The 25,878-nt window shown below is 35.8% G+C and overlaps 2 protein-coding genes across 9 annotated transcripts; one reads left to right on the top strand and one right to left on the bottom strand.

Moving 5' to 3' along the window:
* The first annotated feature begins 4,122 nt into the window (after positions 1-4,122).
* Positions 4,123-11,427, top strand: LOC18442065 (uncharacterized). Of its 3 annotated transcripts, XM_020672108.2 has the most exons (5): positions 4,128-4,366; positions 7,255-7,514; positions 8,124-8,165; positions 8,270-8,372; positions 11,118-11,427. In XM_020672108.2, exons 1-4 carry the CDS (start codon positions 4,221-4,223, stop codon positions 8,284-8,286), a joined length of 465 nt encoding a protein of 154 aa, XP_020527767.1. In that variant the 5' UTR covers positions 4,128-4,220; the 3' UTR covers positions 8,287-8,372; positions 11,118-11,427. The 3 variants fall into 3 exon arrangements, with proteins under 3 accessions (XP_020527766.1, XP_020527767.1, XP_088724833.1); XM_088868707.1 differs by lacking the exon at positions 8,124-8,165 and having other exon boundaries at positions 4,131-4,366; XM_020672107.2 differs by lacking the exons at positions 8,124-8,165; positions 8,270-8,372 and having other exon boundaries at positions 4,123-4,366.
* Positions 11,428-14,527: 3,100 nt separating this feature from the next.
* On the bottom strand, positions 14,528-22,288 carry LOC18442066 (Phototropic-responsive NPH3 family protein). Of its 6 annotated transcripts, none has more exons than XM_011627892.3 (5): positions 21,941-22,288; positions 20,678-20,930; positions 20,275-20,344; positions 18,616-19,866; positions 14,528-15,271 (listed from the first exon to the last, which is right to left on the bottom strand). In XM_011627892.3, exons 2-5 carry the CDS (start codon positions 20,734-20,736, stop codon positions 14,780-14,782), a joined length of 1,872 nt encoding a protein of 623 aa, XP_011626194.1. In that variant the 5' UTR covers positions 20,737-20,930; positions 21,941-22,288; the 3' UTR covers positions 14,528-14,779. The 6 variants fall into 6 exon arrangements, with proteins under 6 accessions (XP_011626194.1, XP_088724831.1, XP_088724829.1 ...); XM_088868705.1 differs by having other exon boundaries at positions 20,275-20,339; positions 21,941-22,253; XM_088868703.1 differs by having other exon boundaries at positions 21,852-21,976.
* Positions 22,289-25,878: the final 3,590 nt, after the last annotated feature.

The raw sequence follows: 25,878 nt of genomic DNA, 5'->3' as shown, positions 1-25,878 counted from the left end.
TGATGGTGGCTCAGTTTTGGTGGGGAAGGGTGTGGCTCATAAGAGCATTGATATAGGGATAATTAGTATTAAGATGTATGATAGAGTTGTGAGAACCTTGACTAATGTGAAATGTTCCAGATTTAAAAAAGAGTCATGACGCATTTGGTTGCTTAGACTTCATTGGATGTCTATCTGTTATAAAATATGGAGTCCTAAAAGTTTAGTTCAAGAGGGTACGATTGTTATGATGAAAGGCAAGAGGATTGGACTGAATTTATGTGTATTGCTTGGGCATACCACCACGAAAGGTGTAATAGTTTCCATATGCGATGGTGGTGATTCTAATTGGACTAAGTTATTGCATATGCGGCTGATCTAAATGAGTAAGAAAGGTTTGGTAGAATTGAGCGAACATCAATTGATCATGGCGTGAAGAAGTGTGTTCATTCAAATGTTTGGGGCCTTGTGCCGATTGTCTGAAAAGGAGCACCTCTGCACCTTGTTTCCTTTATAGATGATTTCTCAATGGAGGTATGAATTTATACATTAAAGAAGAAAGTAGGCATGCTCAACACATTAGAACATTAGAAGCAAAAGTTGAAAGACAAATTGGAAAGATGGTGGAGTAATAAGGATTGCTAGTGATGGACAATATACTTCAGTTGAGTTTGTGAATTTTTATAATAATGATAAAATTATTCATCACTACATTACTCCGTGGACACCACAATGTAATGGACTTCTTGATGCACGAACATGATACTTCTAAAGAAGGCCCTCAACATGCTGAGTAATGCTAGTTGTCAAAGGACTCATAGGCAGAGGCCATTAGTAGGACATTCTACCTCGTTAACAAGATACTATTTTTAGAGATAAGGTGCAAAACACCGCAAGGAGTGTGGATTGGTAAATCCGCTGATTATTCTTGTTTAAGAATTTTTAGTTTTATTGAATATATTCATGTGAAGGCTGAATAGGTCCAACAAGATTAAAGAAGTGTATTTTCTTGGTTATACTGATAGAGTTAAAGTATATAGATACCCGAAAATATGGTCGCAAGAAATTGTCGTACTTTTTAGTGTTTTTTATTGCTGCTTTCTAGCCCATCTTTATTTTTTTTTTACAATATGTTTTGTTTAAGGATAATAAGAGTTTTGTTATTGTTAAGCAGCCTTATTTTTAAGAAAATATAATAGGAATAAAAATATTTATCTTTTAAGATTAAGGTGGGTAGGAGGTTATCTTTTGTGAGAAGGAGAGAGTATGATTTTTTTTTTGGAAAGGAAATCCGTTCAGAAGGGAAAGGTTTAGAAAGAGTTTAAGAAGTTAGTATTAAATGGATGGACATCTATCGTATTTGCTCATATTCGTTGAATAAAAAAAGTAGTTTAATATGTAAAGAGTGACAGATACTTGTTCTCTTTGTGGGTTCGGTTCCCCTCATTATGTTCTTTTCTTAAAGATTTTTTTCTTAATCAATTCTTTCTCTATTTAGAATGCGTTTGTAATGCTGGTTGGCTACCAGCTGCGTCACAAGCCACCTTGCCAAAGCCCTGGGCCGGCTCAAGGTGCCGCGCAATTTCTTGGCTGGACCTGACCCTAGCTGACCCCTTGCTTGCTTACCATCATGAAGCTATGAAACCAAGGCTCTCAAACCTTTGTTATGAAATACACAGAGTTATCACTTGGAGGGAAGGGAAGCTAGCACTTGCTTTGCTCATAGAGGTGTGGTCAGAAATCCTTTACAAAATTTCGCCTAGAAGCATGCGCTCATCCATGTTCCTTGATGTAACAATAAACGAGCGCACTTGCAAAATTTCAAAGTCTAATTAACCTGAAAATGGACCATGGAAGAGCACAAATTTATTCCATAAATTTCGATTTTGTGCATTCTAGGGATATACGGCGTACATGATATTTTAAAAAATGGTTATATTAGAGTGTTAACACTATGGGGTAATTTAATATTGTACTCAATAAAATTTGAACATTAATATACCTTATTTTGTAGAAGGAGGTTTTTTTTAATAAGGGTATTTTTTATTATTTGGAAGGGTGTGACATCATTCATATGAGGTGTATTATCACTCACATGAAGCATTAAATACCACTAGTGTGCTCTATGTGGGTGATGTCACATCCCATGTGGATGACGTCACACCCCTCATAATGATAAAAAAATACCCTTATTAAAAAAAATGTTTCATATACAAAACAATTATATAAAAGTGTCAAAAATTGTTGAGTACAATGATGAATTACTCCATAATGTGAGCATCCTAACATAAACCTTTTAAAAAAGAATCAAAGATAGTGGTAATTTAAAGAGAAATCTATGCATATATCTCTTTCAAGTAGCCACTGTGCTGGATCTTCAAGATCTTCAGACACCTACGACTTCAGATCTTGTCTCATATTCATGATTCAAGACCTTCAATATCCGAAGTCATGTCCTTTATTAATATCAAATTTGGACTAAGAAAAAGCGAAGGAAAAAGGTAATTCTGTTGTGCGCGGAAGCTCTCTAAACTCGATGGGTTAGTTAGTATTTGGCAAATAATCTCTAAAATCAATGGGTTAATATTTGACAAATAAAGTATAAGAAATAAAATATGAAACACATACAACAAGAGTACAGAGATTTACGTGGTTCACCTCACACCCCAAAAGGGTTATATCCACGGGCATGATAGCTGAAATCCACTATTCCAATGAAAAGTTACATCAAAGATTTTGGAACAAACATCGATAAAAACTCAAGTCAAACAAATCTTTTTAAACCTGCTCTCCCAAATGGCACCACTATAGATCTCTTATCTTTGTTCCATAACTAAACCACTGTTTAGGAAGAGAACTTTGTGAGCAAATGAGACTTTATCTCACTTAAAGGAAACCACCAAATGTCTCTGTGGGAACCGTTTTTGTACAATAAACCAACCTCTCACTTTGCCGGAGTCTTCAAGAGGCACCATCAATGTTTTTCTTCATAAGAAGCTCTCTTATCTTAAAGGACATTGCATCTTATGTACAGAAAGTTCTGCCCCCCTCTCTCCATAGAAGAAACCACCATTCCCATATAATGACCTAAATAGGGTACACAAAAATTCTCTGTACTTTCTTCCCATATATATAAGGTTAGGAATCTATATTAAATAAGAACCTTCCTATTACATATATCTTAAAAAAGACCAAGAGATATATCCAATAGTCTTAATCCTTTTTGAATTTCTATTTCCCATAAGAAACTTATTAATATCAATTCCAATCCCACATAATACAGGAATATCTCAATCCTACATAATATAGATCAATCTCAATCAATCCCACAAAATATAGGATTTGCTTATGTGGGTGATTTTGGATAGCACCAAATCCAACAAATTCTTGGGAATGTATGCATAATTTTTTGTTATTTAAAGAGCAATATTTCAAATAATATTTATAAAAATATAGGAAAAATTAGATGGTTGCTTTGTTAGTTACCATCTCTCATTGTTACTTGATAAGATATGGACTTTATTTTAAAAAAAACAAACAAATGATTATAAGTTTGTACTGAATTTCTTCCCTTGCCTTTTCTAGCACAATGTTCACTATTGCAGATGGGGGTAATGAGGAGGTGGGGAAGGGCATGCTAAGCCTCTCTAAATATTTTTGGTTTTTATGTGGATGAAATGCAAAGAAAGGGAAGGGATCATGATAGAGGACTATAGAATGTTGGTATGAGGGGGCCCAAGAGAGTGGAATGAATCATACCCAAATATAAACTTTTCTTCTTACAATAATTAAGAAAACCAAAGCCATATGCCAAAAGCCATTGACCAGGTCTGAGTGGCTAGTGCAGATGCAACAAGCGTGAAGAAAGCATTAGTGGGTCTGCACCATTCAGTTTCTTCAGATTTGATCATAAAAATCCAACTTATCTTTGGCATTTAGAGTAATCTCGGCCGTCCATTCGTACTTCATGTGTTCAATCAATGGACACTCATATAAGATTGTTACATGTCCTTTAGGATCATCATGACCATCCATCTCACACAGATATGTTTCTCATTGTGCGTTATGACTTAGCATGGATATGGCAGTTTGGGTAGGTTTATTTAGTGGAGACATGTGAATTCTCCACTTTAGGACCTTAAGGATAGAGGCACTTGCTTTTATCGCAAAAATAAAGGGCCTACATGTGAATCAACGTGGTCCCTCACATGTAAAGTAAATGGCTAGCAAGCTTTTCCTGGATGATCATTGAATGGTTTTTGGGGCACAAGGTTTTCATATCCAGGGCTTTTATTGACTCCTTAGAAGGGAGAAACCCTGCCAGAGAACCCTCAAGAAACAAGAGGCCAGGGCTACAGGTTGTTGCAGTAGCGGAGGCAAAGATCAGGTAGGCTTGTATGTTATTTTATTTAATATTCAGAAACAAGGCTCAGAGCACTGCAGGGTCCTGAGTGTCCCGAGTCCGAGTCATCCGTACAGACTTCACTGAGTCCAATAAAGGCCTAGATGAGTTTGTACAAGTGCTAATACCAAAATACAGGAACCGGCCAAGTTTGCCCGCTTCCTACTCTGAAATTGAGAAGGATCCAATGTCCAAAACTAATATAATCAAACTCAGGACTCAACATGGTCCTGAGTCTAAGTTGTGCTAAGTCCCGAGTCGTTGTCCATATACACCTGATTAAGCCCGTGAAAGACTCAGCCGAGTCTATAAAAGTGATCAATACTAAAAAGTAGGAACTGGCCGTGTGTGGCCGGCTCCAACTTGGGGCATGTCCGAGTCACTGACACTCGGCTGTGTTTTAGAATACCTGTGGTATCCTAAAGAAGTATGTGCTTAACTTTTATTTCTTTGCCTCAGTTTGATCAAGGAACCTTGTTGAGGAAATGATAAAGAACAACAAACATGAAGAAATATAGATAACCTTTATCAAATTAGGCACCTGCTGATTCCCTACATCTATGTGTAAGTGTTTATATGCACGCTTATGCACAGTAGATATATTTTCTATATTTTATGCTCAGCTCTTATTTTTTGGAGGGGAAAGGAAAGGTTTCTATATTTTTTCTACAACATAGAAGATCTATGCTTCCCTACCATCCAGCGATCCAATTTTGGTCAAGAGAGCCACTCACCATTTGATCTTTGATCCGACATCTCAAAGTATTTTATTTTTAGTTTTTTTATACAAATTATATGAATATAAAATTTGGTACGTGTCATCTTCTCATTAGGGGCGCACTTATAAAAAATATTAAAAATAATTTTTTAATAAAATATAATGACCAAAGTACCCCTTGAAGATTTAAAGGGTATTTTGGTCTTTTTATTTTATTAGAAATATTTTTTTTTATATTTTTCTCTAGTGTGAGTTTAATAGAGAATTGGACAGCCAAAATTTGGTGTCAAAATAGTTTATCGAAAAAAAATTAAAAATAAAATAGTGTAGAGACATGACACTGTGATTGGGGCAATCTTAATCCTCCATTCAGAATGGGCGGTTGGATAAGGGGAAGTATATTTTTTAAAGTGTGTATTGTATTTTTTTTTTTTCCTTGTCCATATATAAGATTCGACTCATTTGGGGATTTAAATATTGGAAAAAAGACATATACTCTTTATCTAAAATTATAATCTCAAATAACTCCTTAGTTCTAGGAAAAACTTATGAAACCCCTCAACTTAAATACAAATAACATTTAACCCCTTCATTACCTTTTCTATTATCCAAATTATGAAATTTAACCTTCTACTTTTCTTAATCACCATTTTATCTACATCCTGTAAAAACTCTCCTTCTCATATGTAGACCTCTTCCTCCCTCTCTCTCTCTAGTAAACTTCCCTAAATGCTATCTCTCTATCTCATCTTGTGAACCTCATAAATAAGTTAAAAGAGGCGTCATAAAGTCCATTTAAACGATGAGATTATTAGAAAAAAGCAGATGGGCAGATGCAATAATTTGGATAACAAAAATATGGTAAAGAGGAGGTTACAAGTCTTTTTCTTTTAATTTTTGGGGTTTTATGGGCTTTTCATAGGTAAATTTAAAGAGAGGGATATATGGATTTTTCCTTTAATATTTACATTTATAAGATTCCAAAAACAATTTAAAATAAATTAAATACCCAAAATACCACTAAAATTTCAAATTTTATAAGGGTGTTTTGGCTATTTTTGTTTATATTATTATATATTTTTAATATTTTTCAAATGTGTAATGGTGAGAAGTATAGTTGCTCAGAATTGAGCTTAATTAGATATACATAAAATTAAAATATAATATCCAATATAAAAGGTGGGACCTATGTGTAAAATACAAAATATATGAGACTATTTTTAAATTTTGAAAATAAAAAATGAGTTTTGTAGCTAATTAACTGCACCAGCCTAGAACCCTACTCTCCATATGAATTTCTAATAAATCAATTGATATTTTGATTTCCTACTAGAGGTTGTTCAAACCAATGTTGGAAAAATCAAGCGGTTCAAATTCTAATCGTCCAGTTAAATCAAAATCATCTAGGTATTTAAAAAAAAAATAAAAAAAATTGCATAAAATCCTAAAAAATAAATGATTTTGTTTGTAATACATTTGGCACAAATCGATTATTTGAATATCTATTCTTTCATTAATTTTCAACTTCATTTGGTTGTCTTGTTTAATCATGCTTTAGATATACTTTTCATATTTTAGTTTTGTAGTTTTAAAATTTTTAACACTTTTTAAACCGTTCGGGACTTGCCCGGTTAGGCCGGTTGAACTGGCCGGTTTACTGGTTAGTACTGAGTAACCGCTTTTGGTCCTATATTCGGTTAACCATTCCGGTTCAATTTTTCCTACACTAGTTCAAATCCTCTCTTTATTGAGCATGTCTTGCGAGATCATTGGAAACTTAAACCCTCAAGCAAAAGACTTACATATAGGGGTGGCAATGGATCCAAACCCGACCCGGCACCAAAAATACGGACTTGATACTTGTTCGGATATGAGTCCAATAATTGAACCCGGCAGATCAAGTCCAATCGAAATATTGGACTCGATGGACCCAGACCCGAATAATGTTATTATATAAATAATATTTAAATAAAACCATATATTTTTAGTTATACGTGACCCTTTAAATAATCCACGTACATACCTTAACATAAATATGAAACAAAATTCACAGTTCCCTCATCAATCCACTGAGAAAACATGGTAACTCTAAGAATGCTCTCTCTCTCTCTCTCTCAAAGTTTCAAAAGTGAATCTATCTCTTGGGAAATTGCAGGCTGCTGGATAATAGAATGGAGATAGGGAGTTTTACTAGGGATGAAGAAGGAGCTCTCAATGTGGACATCCCAAAGGTAACAAACAAGCCAGGCCCACTAAGCATCCCTAATCGGACCCAAGAGGTTGGTGGGACACCTACCCTTAATAGGCAGGGCAGTGGAAAGATGAATTGCCTTTGTTCCCCTACAACCCATGCTGGCTCCTTCAGGTGTAGGCACCACCGCAACCCCACACCCTTGCAACGAACCAAGAGTGACGGTGCTTCCTCTCTCCATGATCAAACACCCAAGTCTATACAAAGCATTGTGGACTCGCAATGCTAACACACACTCTCTCTCTCTCTTAAATGGGATCAAATACCTTAGTTATATAAGAATTTGATGGTGGTTTTTACTTTTTACCCCAATTTGTGCATCATTTGTGAGTTGCTTGTGCCATATGTAGTAGTACTAAGAAATGTTATGGGATTGTAGCTCTTGCAAGAAGGCACCTAATCTTGGATGTCTTATGTTTCAAAATGATATATGTAATTGTTCATATGAGTTGTAATTTGTGTGAAAATTGGCTCTTGAATCTCCATGCCCAAAGTACAATCCAATTTACAACCCAAATTGCCAAGTTTTTTTATTAAATAGTTCGGGGTGGGTTTCTTTCTAAGTGAAAAGCTTCAAATCCACATTAATCACACCCAACGTCAGTTCCATTATATGATTAAAATAAAAAATAAAAAATAATTTAGAGCAGAGAAAATAATATATATCGAGCAGATCTATAAACACTTGAAAATTTTGAAAATAGACGGTCCAACAACTTGTTAAAATGCATTATTTTTAGAATTTGAAATTCTTTTTTTCTTCATATCTATAGATCTTAAAGTCGAGATGATCAATTGGAGGGTTTTACCATACTGTAAGACTCTCTTTTAGAGGATTTTTGAAGTGTAACTTACTTCAATAGTATAAAGTTGACACCTTATATAAACTTTTTCCTTTTCATAATGGATTTTGATGCAGCATCACAGAGGGCTTAGGTGCGGCTGAGGACGTGCCGAATGCTTTTACGTTCTCGATCCGGGGAAGTAGGATTCGAATCCACAAATTGGAGCTGAGCTAATTGGTAAAGAACAGTATTTTTTTTCAAAAGTCGTGGTAAAAATTGTAAGTCGGGTAAAAAACTATGAGTTGCATTTAAAAATTTAATAAATTAGCATGATTCTAGTACCAAAATTCATCCAACCTATGACATCACCATTCATCAGAGAGATTTAGTAGATCGCCATAACAAAAGGATTAAATCTTACTCGGTTTTTAGTAAGCTGTCAGATTTATCTAGAGAGAATGATAGTTTTTATGAACTTTTAGAATGCAAATTCCCATTCTTCAAAGTTCAAACAAAGTATATGCTTTGTCTATTCAATACAAAAGAATTTGTGAAAACAAGAAAATCCTTCTTATTAATACCTTTATCGTAGTATCTCTTTCAAATTTAAGAGAACTCCACTTCCCCCAGAACACTATCATAAATAATTGGGCAACCGTTGCAAAGAAAAACCAACAATTTATACATGACTGTTGGTTATCTTTTTGCTAAGTTTCCTTCTCCCAACCAAAGATGAGAGAGAGAGAGAGAGAGAGCAAAACAAATGAATAAAATAGCAAGATCAATGGGAGAAGAAAACAAAATGTAAAACTATAGAAGAAATGAAAAACAGTTTATGAGAGTTATAATAAATTGCTTGAAAGTACACGTGGAAGGAGCAAAAACATTACACTCTCTCTCTCTCTGCAAATTTCTCTCTAGTTTCAATGGCCTCTCATTTTTCTAACTTTTCTCTACGCACCCCTTTTCTCTCTCTTCTCTAACTTAAACTCTCTCGCTCTACCTACATCGCCAATGACCCACCACCACCTATTTATAACACTTTTAGTTTTTCCTAATCCTAGTAGGACTAGGTAAACTCTTATCTGTGTTATTATCCTAAACCTATTTTCATGGACCTTCATCCTTATCTGTCATCCTAATTGAACTCCTTAATAATATGACTCAACTACTTAACCCAATTTAATCCTAGATCCTAATCCCATGCTTACAGGGCTTCTAACTTAGTAATGTTTATCTTTAACACCTCCTTTTGTTGCTAAGTTGTTTCAGCATGGTTCATGACTAAGGCTTGCTTAAATTTTTTCTTCGTTTGATTCAATGTTTTAGTGAGGATATCTGCCACTTGTTCATTGGTTCGAATGTGTATCAAGTCAAGCTCTTTAGCTAATTCCTTTTCACAAACATAGCAATAAAGCTCCTTAGCTAATTCCTTTTCACAAACATAGCAATAAAGCTCCTTAGCTAATTCCTTTTCACAAACATAGCAATAGTGCACCTCAATATGCTTGATACGTGCATGAAAGACTGGATTATAATGATGTTGTTGTTATAAATTGGAATATTATATTCCATGGCTTCTCCAAATTTCTTAAGTAATTGGGTCAACAACACACTTTCACATGTAGCCATCTTGACTGCTCTACATTTTGCTTCGGTAAATGACAATGCTACTGTAGGTTGCTTCTTCCTTGCCCGCAACATAGTTCTAGAGCCCAAAATGAAACTATATCTAGAGATTGAGCGGCGAGTGGTTAGGCATCCTGCCAAATCTTTATCATAGTGACCTACAAGCTTGATAGGAATTCCATATTCATAGTATTTGCTTTCATGGATGATTGTCTTCACATACCTCAGGATTTGTTTCACTCCATCCATGTGCCGTTTTTTGGCTCTTGCATCAACTACCTTACGATTGCAACTAGATATGCTAAGTCTGGTTAGGTAATGGTTAGGTAAATTAGGCTACCTTCCATCACTCTATATGGTCTGTCATCTTCAATGAGATCCCTTTATTCTTTGATAGCTTATGGTTCAAATCAAGTGATGTTGCCATTGGATTGGATTTGAACCCATAACCCCCAACTTTGCAAGTAAATCTAATGCAAACTTCTTTTGCATGACCAATCAATATACATGGTTTCATTGCCTATAATTTCAATTATGATAAACTATTGAAGTTCTCCTAAATCATTCATTTTAACTCGAATCCTTATTTCTTTCAATTTCACTTGGGTTGTTGCCGTAAAGATTAGATCATCAAAATTAACCAGACAAAATATTGTTCCTTTTAAAGAATGATTGATGAATACGCATGAATCCACTGTAGAGACAACAAAGAACTCGTTTACTTTGTCAAACCATGATCTGGGTACTTGTTTTAAGTCATATAGAGCCTTCTTCACCTTACATATATAATAACTTTTTATAGGATCTTCATATCCTTCAAACTACATATACACCCCTTTGTCAATTTTTTTATTTAAGAAAGCATTTTTTATGTCCAACTAATGGAGTTTCCGGCCTTTAACTGCTGCCAAGGCGATGATCACACGAACACTTGTAGCCTTTACAATTGGGCTAAATGTCTCTTCATAATCTTCTCCATAAGTTTCAGATGCACCTTTAGCTACCAATCACACCTTATAACACTCAATTTTACCCTTGGATTTACATTTTATTTATGAATCCAATTACAACTGATTACTTTCTTCTCATCTGGAAGAGGAACCAAATCCCATGTTTGATTTTTGGAAAGTGCACCCACCCCTTCTTCCATAGGCAGTTACCACTTTGGATTTCATGACGCTTTAAAACTTTTCAATTCATACTCATCTATGACCTGCATGTTGCATCATGTATGCATAATACATATTATAGACATAATAGCCATTTGGCCTTCTTTCTAGATATCGCTTGATCTGTTCTTGAGTTTGGGAGCTTGTGGGAGTAATTTTCTTCTCTTTTGATGGTGTGATGTAGCCGGTTTTAAGGGGTACTTTGATCTTCATTGGGTGGAGATTCCTCTTCTTCTTCGACTTCTTCAACAGCTTGGTGCCATTGTGCCTGCTGATCAAACTTCATATCCTTGCTTTCATGTGGTGAATCACTGGATCTATGCATCGATATGTTTTTCTTTGCAATGAATATCCAACGAAAATACACTTATGGCTTTAGATTAAATTTGTCACGATCTTCATGACTGCGCTTTACATAGGCTATACATATGAAACATGCAAATGTGTGATATCCAATTTCTTCTTGTAGATTAGCTGATATGTCACCTTCATTTCATCTGATTGATTAAGTACATTGCATTGTGCATTGCTTCAACCCAATATACATTTAGGTATATTCTTTTCATTCAACATTGCATGAGCAACTTCCACGATTCGTAAGTACCAGCTGCACTAATTGTTGAGAGTCATCACCGACTTTAGCACACGTCGGAGGGGCTGGCCCAGCAAGAGCAGTGAAAGCCGCACTGGACTCTAAAACAATCAATATAAGGTGCACTAATGTCAATTTAGTACCAAATTTAAAGCTTTAAAAATAATGCAGATCAAGCAGATCTATTAATATTTGATAATCATAAAAATTGAAGGTCTAGATAATTTACCAAATGCACTATTCCAAGACTTGGAGTCTTTTTTTTTTTTTTTTTTTAGGATTATATATCTCAAAGTCGAGATGATCGAATTTGAGGGTTCTTCGACATAGAAAAACCTTTTTCTAGAAGTGCACTTTAATTTGATTGTTTAGGGCCTCAGCCGTTATATAAACTTTTTCCTTTGTTTTTACTTAGTTTTTGGATATAGTAGGAGTCCTAATTTAATTGAGTTATATTTTGGTGGGATAAACTTAGCCCTTTATGAGTTAAGAATGAGGGACCGCCTAAATTTGAATATTTGGATAAGCTTTAGGTAGGAATGGGATTGATTTGGAGTTGTACTAGAGTTATCTTAGGAATAGGATTTCATTTCTTTGAGGGCTTATAAATAGGAGATGTTGAATTTTTAGTACGAGTCATTTGGAAGGTGAGCGAGTGAGACACACTGTAGAGAGAGATATATATATATAGAGGGAGAGAGCATCATCGAAAGGCACCGATGCTGGCGTTAGTTGTAGAGAGAGAAATTGTAGAGGGAGAGGGGTATTTTTGTTTGTGTATTTTTTTATTTAATTAGGATAAGAAAATTTTATTATCTTTCTGCTCTCTAAGATCCTCTCAAGATTGATTTGAGGGATGATAAGAACTAGGGTTTAAAAGCTGTTCACTTGGTGAATAAAATATCATTTAAAAAATTCAAATAAACGAAGATACCCAATTGTTTCTTTATGAGGAGAATGTGTTCTCGATGATTTTCTTTCTGTAGATTCTCTCAGAGTCCCTCATTTGATCGTGGTCCGATTCCGATAACCCGTCAGATTCGGGTGATCGCAGAGTCAAATTGGGCTCCATTGAAATTTTTTTAAAACAAAATAAAAAATTAGGAGGAATGGGCTAATACAAAATTGCTCACCTCCGATCCTGATGAAATTTAGCTTTGTTCTTTCCAGGTGCTCTCTCTTGTAGACATGTTCTATACTTAGAAAAGGTTTTAACAAACATACCTAGGTGAAAAGAAAATGTTTTAAAAATACCTAGGTTGATTGGGTGGTTAAGCGTGGAAACCTACTTTTTCTTGGAACAGAGTTAACTCTTTAATCATCGACAAAACCAAATCGATTCCACAGTCATATCGCTGTGTAGGAAGAGACCATTGAGAGTATTTTCTCTCATTAAAAGGAGGACACCACCCAAATTCTTCATGCAAACTGCATACCACAGGAAGATAATCTTGAGAGTATTTTCTCTCATTAAAAGGGAGATACCACCCAAAATCTTCATACAAACTGCTTCTTTACAAGAGACCAACCCAAAATCTTCATTAGACCGCTTCTCTACAAGAAACCCAAATTACTCACCTCCAATTCCGATCCAATGTAGCTTTGTTCTTTCCGGGTCTTTTTCCCTACTCTCTCTTGTGGACATGAAGTTTGACTCTCGAGGTTTTCTCAAATAAAATTTCAAACTTACGAAAGGTTTTAAAAAACATCAAGCTGAATTGTGTGAGTGAGCTTGAAAACCTACCTTTTGTTAGGATTTAAAACCCTCTTAGACGTGGAAATAGGATTCCCAAAAAGTTGGATCCCATTGGGACATGTACTTATTGAACTAAAAACAAAATAAAAAAGAATACGAGCCAAGTAATCTACATCCACTGGCATGATAACTAGAAATCTAATATACTAGCAAAACTTACATCATAGATTTTGAAACACAAAATTATCTCCGTAATTATTGACAAAACCAAGTCGAACAACCTTTTTAGACTCGGTCTTTTGACTAGCATCGACCACTAATCTACTATCTCTATTCTACAACCAAACCACTATCCAAAAAGAGATACATTTCAATTCCACAACCATATCAATATCCAGCTACACACATGGGTGAGGTTTATATAAGGTTACCTCATTATATTGTAGAATTAAGGCGTAACTCTAAAATTTGCTTAGAGATGGCATTCCGACATCCAAAACCTTATGATAGCATTAAAATCTATTTTTATCCCTAGTTATATAAATTTGAAAAATAATATTAATCAAGACAATCAAGAAAAAACATTTGAAAAATATATGGTCCAGATAACTTGTTACATATGCAAATTTGAAATTCTCCTTATCGAGATGATCAATGAGAGTGCTCTCCAACACTGGAACACTCTCTTCTATAGGATTTTCAAGGTGCACCTTACTTTAATAGTATAAGGTTACAACCTTACTGCTAAGACATGAGATATGCAGAGAGAGAGAGAGAGAGGCGGGGCGGAGAGGGGCAGAGAGAGAGAGAGGCATAGAGAGAGAGATATAGAGAGAGTGCGAAGGTTCACGAGTAGAGCGAGAAGCACTGCCTTGTCAGGCTATGAGCTTTTTTTAATACTTAGAATTTCCCTGTTTTAGAGTTAGCATGAGAAGAGATCCTACACGTATATTTCCCCCACAAACATCAAGACCGTTGGCGTACTTTCTTTTTATACATGAGGTCGCGTAGGCTAGCTTTTTTCATATATATATATATATATATATATATATATAACAAATAAAAATCTTTATCCCACTAAAAAATATATTTGATTTTTTAAAAACAAGAGATTTCACATCCTCTAAAATAAAAATCTCAATAAATATAAAAATTCTTATCAATATCAATATCAATCTCAATAATATATGATTTTATTATAGTGTTTAATATCACAGTATCCAATAATTACTCCCTTTTAAAGGGCCTTAGTGCGTAATGGAAAAAAGGGCAGAGGAGGCTTTTCTGTTGATTTACCCCAAAAAAAGAAAGAAGAAATATGTCTGGTTTTATTGAATGCTCTACATCTACACATAAGCTCACAAAAATGGAAAAAATAAAAAAAAATGAAGAAAATTAATGTGCTTTTATTGCGACTCTTCCCTTTTTCCTTATAGAATACATTATAATTTGGCTTGCCACAAGCATGTGGACCAAAACTAAAAGAACAAAAGGTGAACCAACCCCTCCCCCCCCCCCCCCAACAGATAAACACATTAAACACAATAACAATAACGAATCAATGCTTGTCACTTACACTCTTGTTGCTTGACCATAACTTACTGAGCATTCTCTTGGGCCTGTTGGGCATGGAGCATATGGCCTTGAGCATGGAGGAGTTCCTCCCACCACTTACACAACCACCACCATCATGCATGGCAACCTCATCTTCTTGATCATTGTCAGCCTCGGCAAGTCTCATTCGCAAAGTGGTAAGCTTTTGCTTTGAAGGTTTTAGGCCCCCGACACTCCACGAGTCTTCTCTGGCACGGCAGACACCATCTTCTTCGTGAGCCGATAACAAAGCTTTGAGATTGTGGGGGAGTTCGGCTGCTGGGCCGTTGCCTGAGGTGGCAGCTCGAACCTGCTCGAAGAAAAGAACTTGCACCACCAATCTGAGGGGGAGGAGCTCATTTTGGGCTGCGTGCATGCATGCTTCCATTGACAGTTTCTTGCAGTCCAACAAGCGGCACAACCTCTTCCTCTCACTTTTGCTGAGGTTCGGGTGCGCCTGAATCAAAGAAAACGGCTTAGCCAAGTGACCAAAGAACATTTTAGTCACCAATTAGTGAGTTAAATTAGAGCAAAAATTTGCAATAGTATTTTTCTTTTTTCATTAATTCAACATTTTGATATATAAATGATACTTCTAGCTATATCCTGAAAAGGGGGTATATAGGTCATAACTAGCTATCAAGGTTTCTTTTGCCGCAATGCTTGTATCATGGGAGAGAACCCTTAAAACGTTTTGGACAATAGTTGCATAGTAATATAATGCATTAATCTTCAAAAATCATGTTAAGGCCATTTGTTTGATCTAAATTTTAAAATATACCCTCCTTCATTCTAATGAACAATAAAAAAAAAAAAAGAAATCGCAACATCAAAAGTATTTTTTTAGCCCAATTAACATAAGCCATCTATTTTGATAAGATGTTTAGATCTAGGCCTTAGAAGGATTTTTTCTTTTCCAATATTTTTAAATGGCTTTTTTATCATTAGATGAACCATGTCAAAAATAGTAATAATAATAATTTTGAATTTGTAAAAGCTAAGATATTGAAATTAACCAAATGAATGGTCTATATTCATTATTGGAAGGGATTCATTTTAACCAAATCTAGAATCCAAATCGAACCTTTTTTTTTTTGGGATTGATTATTGAGATGAAGAAAATGTGTGTGTAAAATTTTGAGTCATACAAATACCATAAACATGATTTTCTAGACGTGTAGTTGCATTATACTATGATACAACTATTGTATTAAACACTAGTTTTTCCTCAATAGGGATGTCAATGAGGTTGGGCCGACCCATACCGGTTCCATGTCCGGGTTCGGGTCGTATACCCGGTGGGTCGGGTCCAGGTATGGGTGTGGGTCCGGTCTAACCCGATCTAACATAAAACATATAAAATATACAAATATAATATTAAATAATTTACAAAATATCTTTTCATATTTTTTAATTTCTAGACTCGAGCCCCGGTCCAGATGATAGGGACTTGACCCAGGTCCAAATCACTTCTACTTGGCTTGAGTTAGGTCCACGTCTGGGTCCAAGTTACTTGTACTTGACCCAAGACTGGGTAGGGTTCGGGCCTAGAGGAAACCGGATCGGGTACAGGCCTAGCAGAAACCTGGTCGGGTCTGGGCCTATGGAAACCTATTGGGTAGGGCCATTGCCACCCCTAAATCTCCATGTGGTACTACTACTTTCCCATGTTTGTTTTCTACGAAAGCATAGCAGTTGGCAAAGTTCTTCCTCGCTTTTCCCTCACGTTTTATAAATTTTCGTGATAAAAACAACAAATATTTATTTAGGTGTAAAAGTGCTTTCGGAATGATGGAAAAGCTCTCTCTAAACGAAATATCCCGAGGCTCCCTGCTTCAACAAGAAACAAACGTGACATTGATCATTCACGCATCCTACACGCATAACTTTACCATTGAAATCATGGGTATTGTTTATCAGTAATCTCTGAATATGCTGGTTGTTCTGTTCAATTTATTTGGGGAAATTTAATCATAACATGTATAGGAGATGAATTACTTAGCATTTTACCTATATCTTTTGATTTGAAAGTAACCCTCAAAAGAGACATGATATGTATAAATGGAGTGGGTGAGACATGATATGTATAAATGGAGTGGGTGTATATCCGACCCAGACCTCTGGTTTTAGTTGATCGCACCAGATTTGACCCATTAGGTCTGGTTGGGTCTAGGTCTATACATGTACGTTTATATTTAGAAAATAACTGGTCAGGTCATGCTCGACCCTATCCAAATCCAACTTGGTTAGGTCCAAGTTGGATTCAAACCTAACCCGACTCTCAAGTCCATGCTTCTGGACCTAACTTGCCCAAAAGCTAGACCAGGAACCCAAGTCGTATCAATTCGTTGGGTCTGGAAGTTGACCCAACCCGATTGACAGGCATACCTGTTGGGCAGTTCCATACTTCTAGACCTGGCCCTAACCGGCTGAGTCCATAAACTAAGTAGTAAGGACAACCTGTCAGATCTGGGGACCCAACCCGATTGAGCCCTTGACAATTTTTAAGATACTCTTCCCTGGAAATGAAGTATCTCAATGATTTCAAATTTTTTATACCCAAATTGGGAAGAGCTCTCCCTGCAATCCTCATTTTTACCTCATATTTGAGAAAAAAATCTTCCAACTAAATAGATGAAATATTTATTTACAGAAAGTGAATCTTCTTCACCCCCAATCATCTCACTGTCATACAAGCCTCATGCCCTCTCATTCATATCGCCTCCTTAGATTTTTCAAAATTTTTGTATTCCCGGACAACCGAAGCCTTTATAATTTTGGACTCCCCTTTTAGCAAACTTAGATCCATGGCTTTGCTGCAATCCAGGAGGTTCTTCTCTTCATCTAAAGTTGGCCCTCGTATGGTTTAGTAGAGAGAACTGCCTAAAGTTGTTATTTTTCTTTTTCTTTTTCTCTTTTTCCATTTCACTTTTCTTCTAATGGGACAATTAGTCTGCAAATCTTAGTAATCGAGATTCCGCCTAATCTAATTGTAACAAATGTTTCAGCTGAAATTTTAGACGCTAAAATTAGCTCTGTACTTGATCCACTTAGTTGTCATAAATCGTGAAGTTCTGATCTTCATGAATTCAAAAGAAAATTTTTTGTTTGAAAAACGCAAAAGTGTCTATCAGATTCTTTTTCTATTACTTTTTCAATATATGGGATATTTTAAAGAATTGCATCAAATGACCTCCAGCCAAATTCCATATTTCTAACAGAACAAAAAAGAATTTCCAAACCATAAATTAAGGCCAATATATGAAATACTAAATGTGGCCACAAACAATATATTATCAAAAATAGAAATGGGTTCAAGCTCATAGCTCAAACAGTTGTGTCAAAGTCACAACCTTGAGGCCACCATTTCGAACTCAATATGGTGTAAAATTAAATTGACTGCTAAAATTAAGGACCAGTGTTCAATAGAACGTTTAATTTCATATCAGACTAGGTTGGTTGACAGAACTTTCCTATTTCCTATCATTAGAAACAAAGTTCTTTTGAAATTAGGCAAAGGACATAGGAACTCTTCCTCAAAACTTGTTTTGTTTTTGGATTTCAGAATACTGGTATAGTTTGTTTAAAAATGAAGTGTTTGGTTTAAGTCAGAAGTTTCCCAATAGTTCTCCTCATTGGTAAGGAAAACTGAGCATCCATTGCAAATAATTACTACTGAAGTGTGTTTCACTGGATGATTCAACAAAAGCCAAATTCTCAGAGAGCCTTCTGTCAGTGTGTGTGTGTGGAGAGAGAGAGAGAGAGAGAGAGAGAGAGAGAGAGAGAGAGAGAGCATCTCACCTTCAGATATATATCAACAGCTTTGTAGAGATCGTCATGCTCTGGCCTAGCAAAGTCGGGCACTGCCTCTGCAAGTTCAATCACCTTCTCTAATGGCAAGTTTATATCTCTTGCAATCTCCTGCAGATACAAATCAATAAGCTTTGCCACCCTTAGCTTCGAACCATGAGAGGCCGAAGAAGCTCTCCTACTCTCCTGAAAATCCAAGTCCTCAGCTGATCTTGACCTTCTCTTCTCATAAAATTCACGCCTTGTTCTTGGAGGACTAACAGGTGGGCTTTGAGCTTGCAACATGAAATTCTCCACTATCCTTTGAACCATCTCAACATCATAAAGCATCTCATTAGAGTGGGAAAGAGAGGGAATAAGCAAATCACTAACCGAGGCCTCCTCAAGCTGAAGCCCGACTCTCCTAGCCAGCTCCATCTTGGTAGACTGAGACACAGAGAGTATGTTTGCTGCCTTTATAAGCTTGAGTAAGAAACTGCAAGAAATAGAACCTCTCTCTATAGGAAGCAAGCTCACTATAGTTTCCAAGAGTAGCCTATGTTTCGATGTAATATCTCCACCATTTAGAGTTTCAGGGCTTTTTTCTGATATGGGTTTTTCCTTAGAGAAACCAGGAAGCCATCTATAAGCATAAACTTGCAAAGCCTCACCTATAAGCTCCTGGGGGACCTTGTTACCAGATTTAATGGCTACCATGATCCTCCAATACAAATCTATGCTTAATTCTGACAAATCCTCAGCCCACCAACCTTTTGAATTGGGCCTATGGCGCCTGCTCTCCGTTCCATTAATTTCTCTTTCATGGATATCTTCTCTCCCTTTAGAATGACTAAAAGACCAATTAATCTTTAATGGGTTCATTAAAACCCTTGAAGCAATGGAGTCAATGCATCGACTGGTGATCTTGAGACTTTCACACCAGTGAGGAAAGCCTTTGGTTCTTGATAAAACAATAATGGAGTCTTTCCAACCGCGAAGAACACAAGAATTGAGGAAAACATCAAGCTTGTATATGAGGTTCCCCTTTTCTATCGACTCTGTCATTTCGAGGTATTCAGCTCCACATCTCACTGCAACTATGTTAAGAGCACTGAGAGTAATGATGATTCCATAACAAAATTTTGCACATAGTTCGAATGCCTCTGCCCCTCCAGGGAAGTCAGGGAGCTCAATCGGGTCTTGAGTGGTATCTTGATCAATGCAGAACTTTTGAAGGCGACCGCATTTAGAGAGAAGGGGGAACTGTGAGATTATAAGACAGAGAACATGGATTAGAAAAGTTCTTCTTTTTTTTTTAGTGTTATCGGTTAGATGTGTTTCTAATTTGCTTTAATGAGTGATAGTTGCCTTAGGCTGACATGGGCCAGCAAGAACATGGGGACTTGTATCATGAAATATCAAGAGAGAAATTGAATTCTCTCATAAAATAACAGGGGATGGTAGCAAGAAGACACGAGAGAAAAACCAGGTTTTCTCTCATAAATAACCAGAGATGGTAACAAAAATGCAGAGAAAGAAAGCAGTGAAAACATGATTTTCTATCATAGAATATAAGGGGATGGTAAGAACTAATAACAAGAGAGAGAAAAAATTTATGGCTTGTACTTAATTGGGAAAAGAAAGAGAGTGAAAGAGCCAGACTTGAGTTACCTTGTGTAGCAGGTATCTGCTGGTTCTAACTTGTATAACTAAATCACTGGTCACTTCTGAGGAGACTGACCTGCATAACATCATCATATGAGGCTTTGAATATTAAGGACAATGAACTAAATTCAATGAAATCTGCTGTCTAATGCACTAAATTCAATTAATTTCTTAATTCTGCTGTCTAATGCACTAAATTCAATTAATTTCTTAATTCTGCAGAGTATTGATGGCGTAGGGAAAACCAGAGATATATCCGAAGCACAATTAGGAGGAAATCTTTCTTTCAAAAGGAAGCATAGAGAATTCATTTGATCAGAACTCTCTCTCTCTCTCTCTATCTCTCTCTCTCTCTCTCTCTCTCTCTCTCTCTCTCTCTCTCTCTCTCTCTCAATGAAGCTGGTCTCACCTTACAGCCTCAGCGGTATAGAAGGTGTCCGGCCTATTTCCTAGCTTCATAAACTTCATTTCTGAGATTGTTTCTCCGGACCGCGACCACGGTCATCCGGAATTTCTCCACACAAAGCAGGAATTATATCCCTCACAGTATGATCCAGCCAAGAAAAATCTCCCTTCTTTTAACCATCCCCAAATCAGAGAGGCATAATAGAGGAGCTATTCAAGTTCAAGATCCATGTATTCCATAGAGGCCACCATGAAACCTGCAGAGAGTTCAATTATCACTCTTTCTCAGAAACAGTTGGACTGAGAAATTAAAAAAAAAAAACAGGGTACATGTATATTTCAGGAAGAGAAAAGCATGAAGAGAATCCAAGAAATGAATTGATGGGCCAAAAGAAAAAGGAGTAAACCTCATGGGTATAGCAGGTCAAGGGCAATCAATATGGTGGAACAGTAAGAGAGGCAAAGCATGAAAAAAATCAACAGTAGAACACAAATCAATGTCACTTCAGAGAGAAAACAGTAAGAATAAATGACAGAAAACTAATCGATTAGACAGGCAAACAAACAGGATTAAGAGTGGTTTAAATGTTTGAAACATCGTCTCCCCTTTTTAAGTCTACACGTCTAAAAACTTAACAAATACTTTTTCTCTCTCTCTCTCTTAATTTGGCACCAGGGACCTGATTGTGCCCCATTTCCTGTCCAAGAAAATCTTTAAGCTAAATCAATTGAGAGCAGGAGAGACCGACATTATCGAGCTAATAATAATGACTTGTTTTCTTCTCTAATTCATGTTCCCTCTTTTGCCGAATTCACACCGAAAGCCATCAATTCTATGCAGAAAAATGTAGAACAACTAAAAAGAAAACATTTAACAAAGCAATGTAGCAAATGAGGGAGTTCCACAAAAAAAGATGGGAAAAGAATAGAAAAAAATCTATGATCCTTGGACATACAAATTTCAAGGCATGATCGAGTAATGATCGAACTGGAAAAGCAAAAAGCCTAGAAAAAATGAAAAACCCATTTCAGAAACAACATATAATTCATGAAAGCAGACCAGAAGAGCATCTTGACGCCCTGAGTTTCTTCTCATCACATCAAAAACAACTTCAACTTCATAAAACAGAACATTCATAAAAAAAACAGACCCAGAAGAGAAAATGACATATACCCACCTCAAAACATCAATTTCACTCTCATCACATCACAAAAAATATCAAATTCATGAAAACTGAGATCATCAGAGCAGACAGCATAGACCCACCTCAAAATCAACATTTTCTCTCTCATATCTCGCTCGAGAGAAAACCCAGTGAAGCAGGGGCAGGAAAAACAGCCAGAATCCGCAAAAAACCTGCCGGAATCCAGCCAACACGCCTGAAAAAGATGATGATACTCTCTCTGAGAAAAGCTGGTAAATTTGCAGGCTTTGCTTTCTCTCTCCAAAATATTAACACTCCTTTCACAGCTTCAAAGTTGAAAACTAAGCTCAATCACCACACGTGAGAAACTGTGCACCTCGCACGAGACCAATCCTCTCACTCCCATCATTACTTCGCAATCTCTTAATTCTCTTTGGGAATTTACTTTTAGTCAACCCTATTTTATACGCAACATCGTACACCTCTAGAGAGAGAGCAATAATATATAAATATATAAATAGAAATGAATGATATAAATAATTTATTTTAATGAATTAATTTTTAGAAAAAAGAGGAAATAAGAAATGAGTAGATCCCCTTGCTTTATAAGCGCAAGTGGTGCAGAAAATTAGAAAAATATAAAAATAAAACACAAAAATTATGAGAGAGAGAAGAGGAGAGAGAAAAGGGGAAAGGGAGGATCATCATGCCTATCCCACTAGCCTTTCACATTATATAGAATAGGGCCTCTTGAAGAAGCCCTTATGTTTTGGGGGCAATATCTGAATTGGCCCTTAAAAATTCCTGGTATTTTTATTTTTTTTGGAGTAGGTTAGAAGAGTTAGTGTTTTCAAGTGTCACCAAGAATAGATATCGTGACCAGTGTAGGTGTAGGAAGTGCTGGTGAGAATAGAAGGTGCGATAAGTGTAGGAAAAATCGAATCTTAATGGTTAATAAGACATGTTGTTGGAAGTGGTTAATCAGACATGCTGTTGGAAGTGGTTACTCGGTACTAACCAATAAATCTGTCGATTCAAACTTACTTAATTGGGCAAGTTTTGGATGGTCGAAAAAGTGATAGAAAATTAAAAAATCATAAAAAAAATCTAATAAAATATAAAAAATATATTTAAAGCATAATTAAACAAAGCACATCTAAATAAAGTTAAAAATTAATGAAAATTAGATTTTAAAGAATCAATCGGTGTTTAGAAGTATTTTTAAAATTTTAAAAAAGATAAAAAATATAAAAAAAAATATTTATGGCCAAAACAACTTCAATCTTTGTGAAAATAATAAAAAACTATTAAAAAATACATTACAAATAAAATCCCTTAATTTTTGAGATATTATATATATTTTTTTTTAAATACCTGGCCAGCTCAACAAAATCCATTCTGATTTAACAAGACGGTTAGAATTTGAACCGCGTGATTTTTCCTACCCTGTGACCTTAATTGTCCTTGCATATTAGTCCTTTAATTGTCCTTGTATATTAGCCGTTAATGTGGTTGTGACCTTTAATTGTCCTTGTGTGTTAGCCCTTAATGATGACGTAACTGGATTAATGGGAGGAGAAGAATCCTAGAAGCTGTAAAGGGCATGAAAGTTAATTTAACGCACTTTCTTCTTTCGTTTCTTTTTTATTTTTTTTTGGAGGGAGGGCGGGGGGGGGAATGAAACAATAACTGCGAAATATTTCCTTATCAAAAGACCAAAAGAGTTTTTTTTTTTTTTTTGGCAAGGGTACTGGAACTCAAGTTGTTGGGTTCTAAAACCTAACCTCTGCCATCTTGAACAAAGCTCATTTCTTTAATTTCTATGACCAAAGACTTTTTTAAGTTAATTTAATGCACTTTCTTCTTTCACTTTTTTTTTTTTTTTTGGAAAGGGGGTGAGGGGAATGAAACAATAACTGCAAAATATTTCCTTATCAAGGGACCAAAAGAATTTTTTTTTTTTTTTTGGCAAGGTTACTGGAACTTAAGATGTTGGGTTCTAAAACCTAACCTCTACCATCTTAAACAAAGCCCATTTCTTAATATAAAGATGAATCCACAAGAGCTAGTACAATTTAATTTCTATTCCACTGTGAGGGGGAGGGGGAAGGGTCTTAATATAAAGACGAATCCACAAGAGCTAGTACAATTTAATTTCTATTCGACTGTGAGGGGAAGGGGAAGGGGAAGGGGAAGGGGGGGGGGGGGAATGAAACAATAACGAAAATGTTTCCTTATCAAAGGATCAAAGAGTTTTTTTTTTTTTTTTTTGACAAGGTTCCTGGAACTTAAGATGTTGAGCTCTAAAAACCTAAACTCTACCATCTTGAATCAAGCCCATTTCTTAATATAAAGATGAATGCACAAGGATTAGTACAATTTAAAGACGAATATACAAGGACTAGTTTTCTATTCCACTAAGTGTGGTGTCTCTGTGTTCAAATCCCAGCTTATCCATCTGGAAAAAAAAAAGAAAAGAAGAAATTTTACAAGAAAGATGGGACACAAATGTGTATAATCTTTTAGAAGAAAGAATTTTAGCAGACATATTAATTGGTTAGTTGTTGACGATTCCACGTTCAATTAAAAAAGGAAAATGAATGCTAGCAGTCATGGACCACAACGTGTGAAAGAAAGAAATTTTGTTGCAGACCAAATTAATGGTCGGAAAAAAAGAAACAAAGAAAGAAATTACACTGCAAATATGTAGGGATCATAGATATTTTCTATGTCAACTTGTGGAACTTGTTAAAGAAATAAGTCTTGGGAAAATTGAACCACAATTTTTGTTGCATTTATTGGAGGGAGGGAATACTAAGTTTAATTGAAATTCAATGTGTAAATGATAGAAATCCTCGAACAAATATGGGCCACATTTAGGGGTGGTAACATATCAGATCCAGCTGGACCCAGACACATACCTGAATAGTATTCAGGTCTAGAATTTGGATCCAGACCCGAACCCATAAGATCCTTGGGACTAATCGGATCCATTGCCATCCTATGACTATGAGATTCTTTTTTTTATTTTTTTTTACCTTTTTTTATCATTATATACCTTATGACTATGAGCTTATTATTATTTTATTTTTTGCCAATAATACTATAGATGATACCAATATTGTGACAATATAAATATTTAGTACATACTTAAAGACACATGATTGCCATCATATACCCTAAAATTAAAAGTACGGTGGTGTCCAACTAAACCCGAATCTGAATAGTATTCGGGTCCAAAATTTGAACCCATATTCGGACTTAAAAGTCAGGAATACCCGTCGCTCTCGGGTCTAGTCGGGTACTTGCCACCTTAATCACATTGTCATAGAAGAGTTCAATGGGTATATTTGATATTGGCGACCTATAGTGTGGGTATTTGTGTGAGGGAAGGATGGAGTTGATGGGTAATTGGGTTTGGGTAAACGGTGGTGGTGTCCCTTTCCGTGCCCCCCAACGGGGGTGCCAGCCGACAACGTTTATAAAAAGCATGACTTTTTTGCCCCCCACCTTCTCCCACACGTGTGGAGCCCATGACACGTAGTGGTGTCACTACCGCAACTAAGAGGTGAGAGGGAGGAATATAGAGATGACAGAGAGTAGGGCTGGCATTGGGTCGGGTTGGCTCAATTTAATAAAACGTCCGGTTTCTATAAGGTTGCAATGTTAAACAATCCAATTAAATTGCACCTTAAAATTTTATCATAATATGTAATTTTATTATAAATTTTTTTTAATATTATCTTAAAATCTATTTTCATATCTAATTAGAAAATCTTAAATTTCAAAAATAGTTAAAATCAAATAGATCCATAAATATATGAAAATCTTGAAAATAGACGGTCTAGATAATGTGTTGCAAGATGTACTATTTTCGGTACTCAATTTTTTTTTTTTTCCCATATTCATACATCTCAATGTCGAGATGATCGATTAGAGGGTTTTTTCAACATTAAAACAACATTTTCGACAGATTTTTTAGGTGCATATGTGATTCTACATTTTAAGGTTGCAACCTTATATGAACATTTCCCTTTAAGAAAGTGATGGTTTATATAAG

The sequence above is a fragment of the Amborella trichopoda genome, chromosome 6 (genome assembly GCF_054954075.1).
Source record: "Amborella trichopoda isolate Santa Cruz 75 chromosome 6, AtrichopodaSantaCruz75HAP2 v2.0, whole genome shotgun sequence".
NCBI classification, from domain to species: domain Eukaryota; kingdom Viridiplantae; phylum Streptophyta; class Magnoliopsida; order Amborellales; family Amborellaceae; genus Amborella; species Amborella trichopoda.
This window is presented reverse-complemented; position numbering and strand designations above follow the sequence as displayed.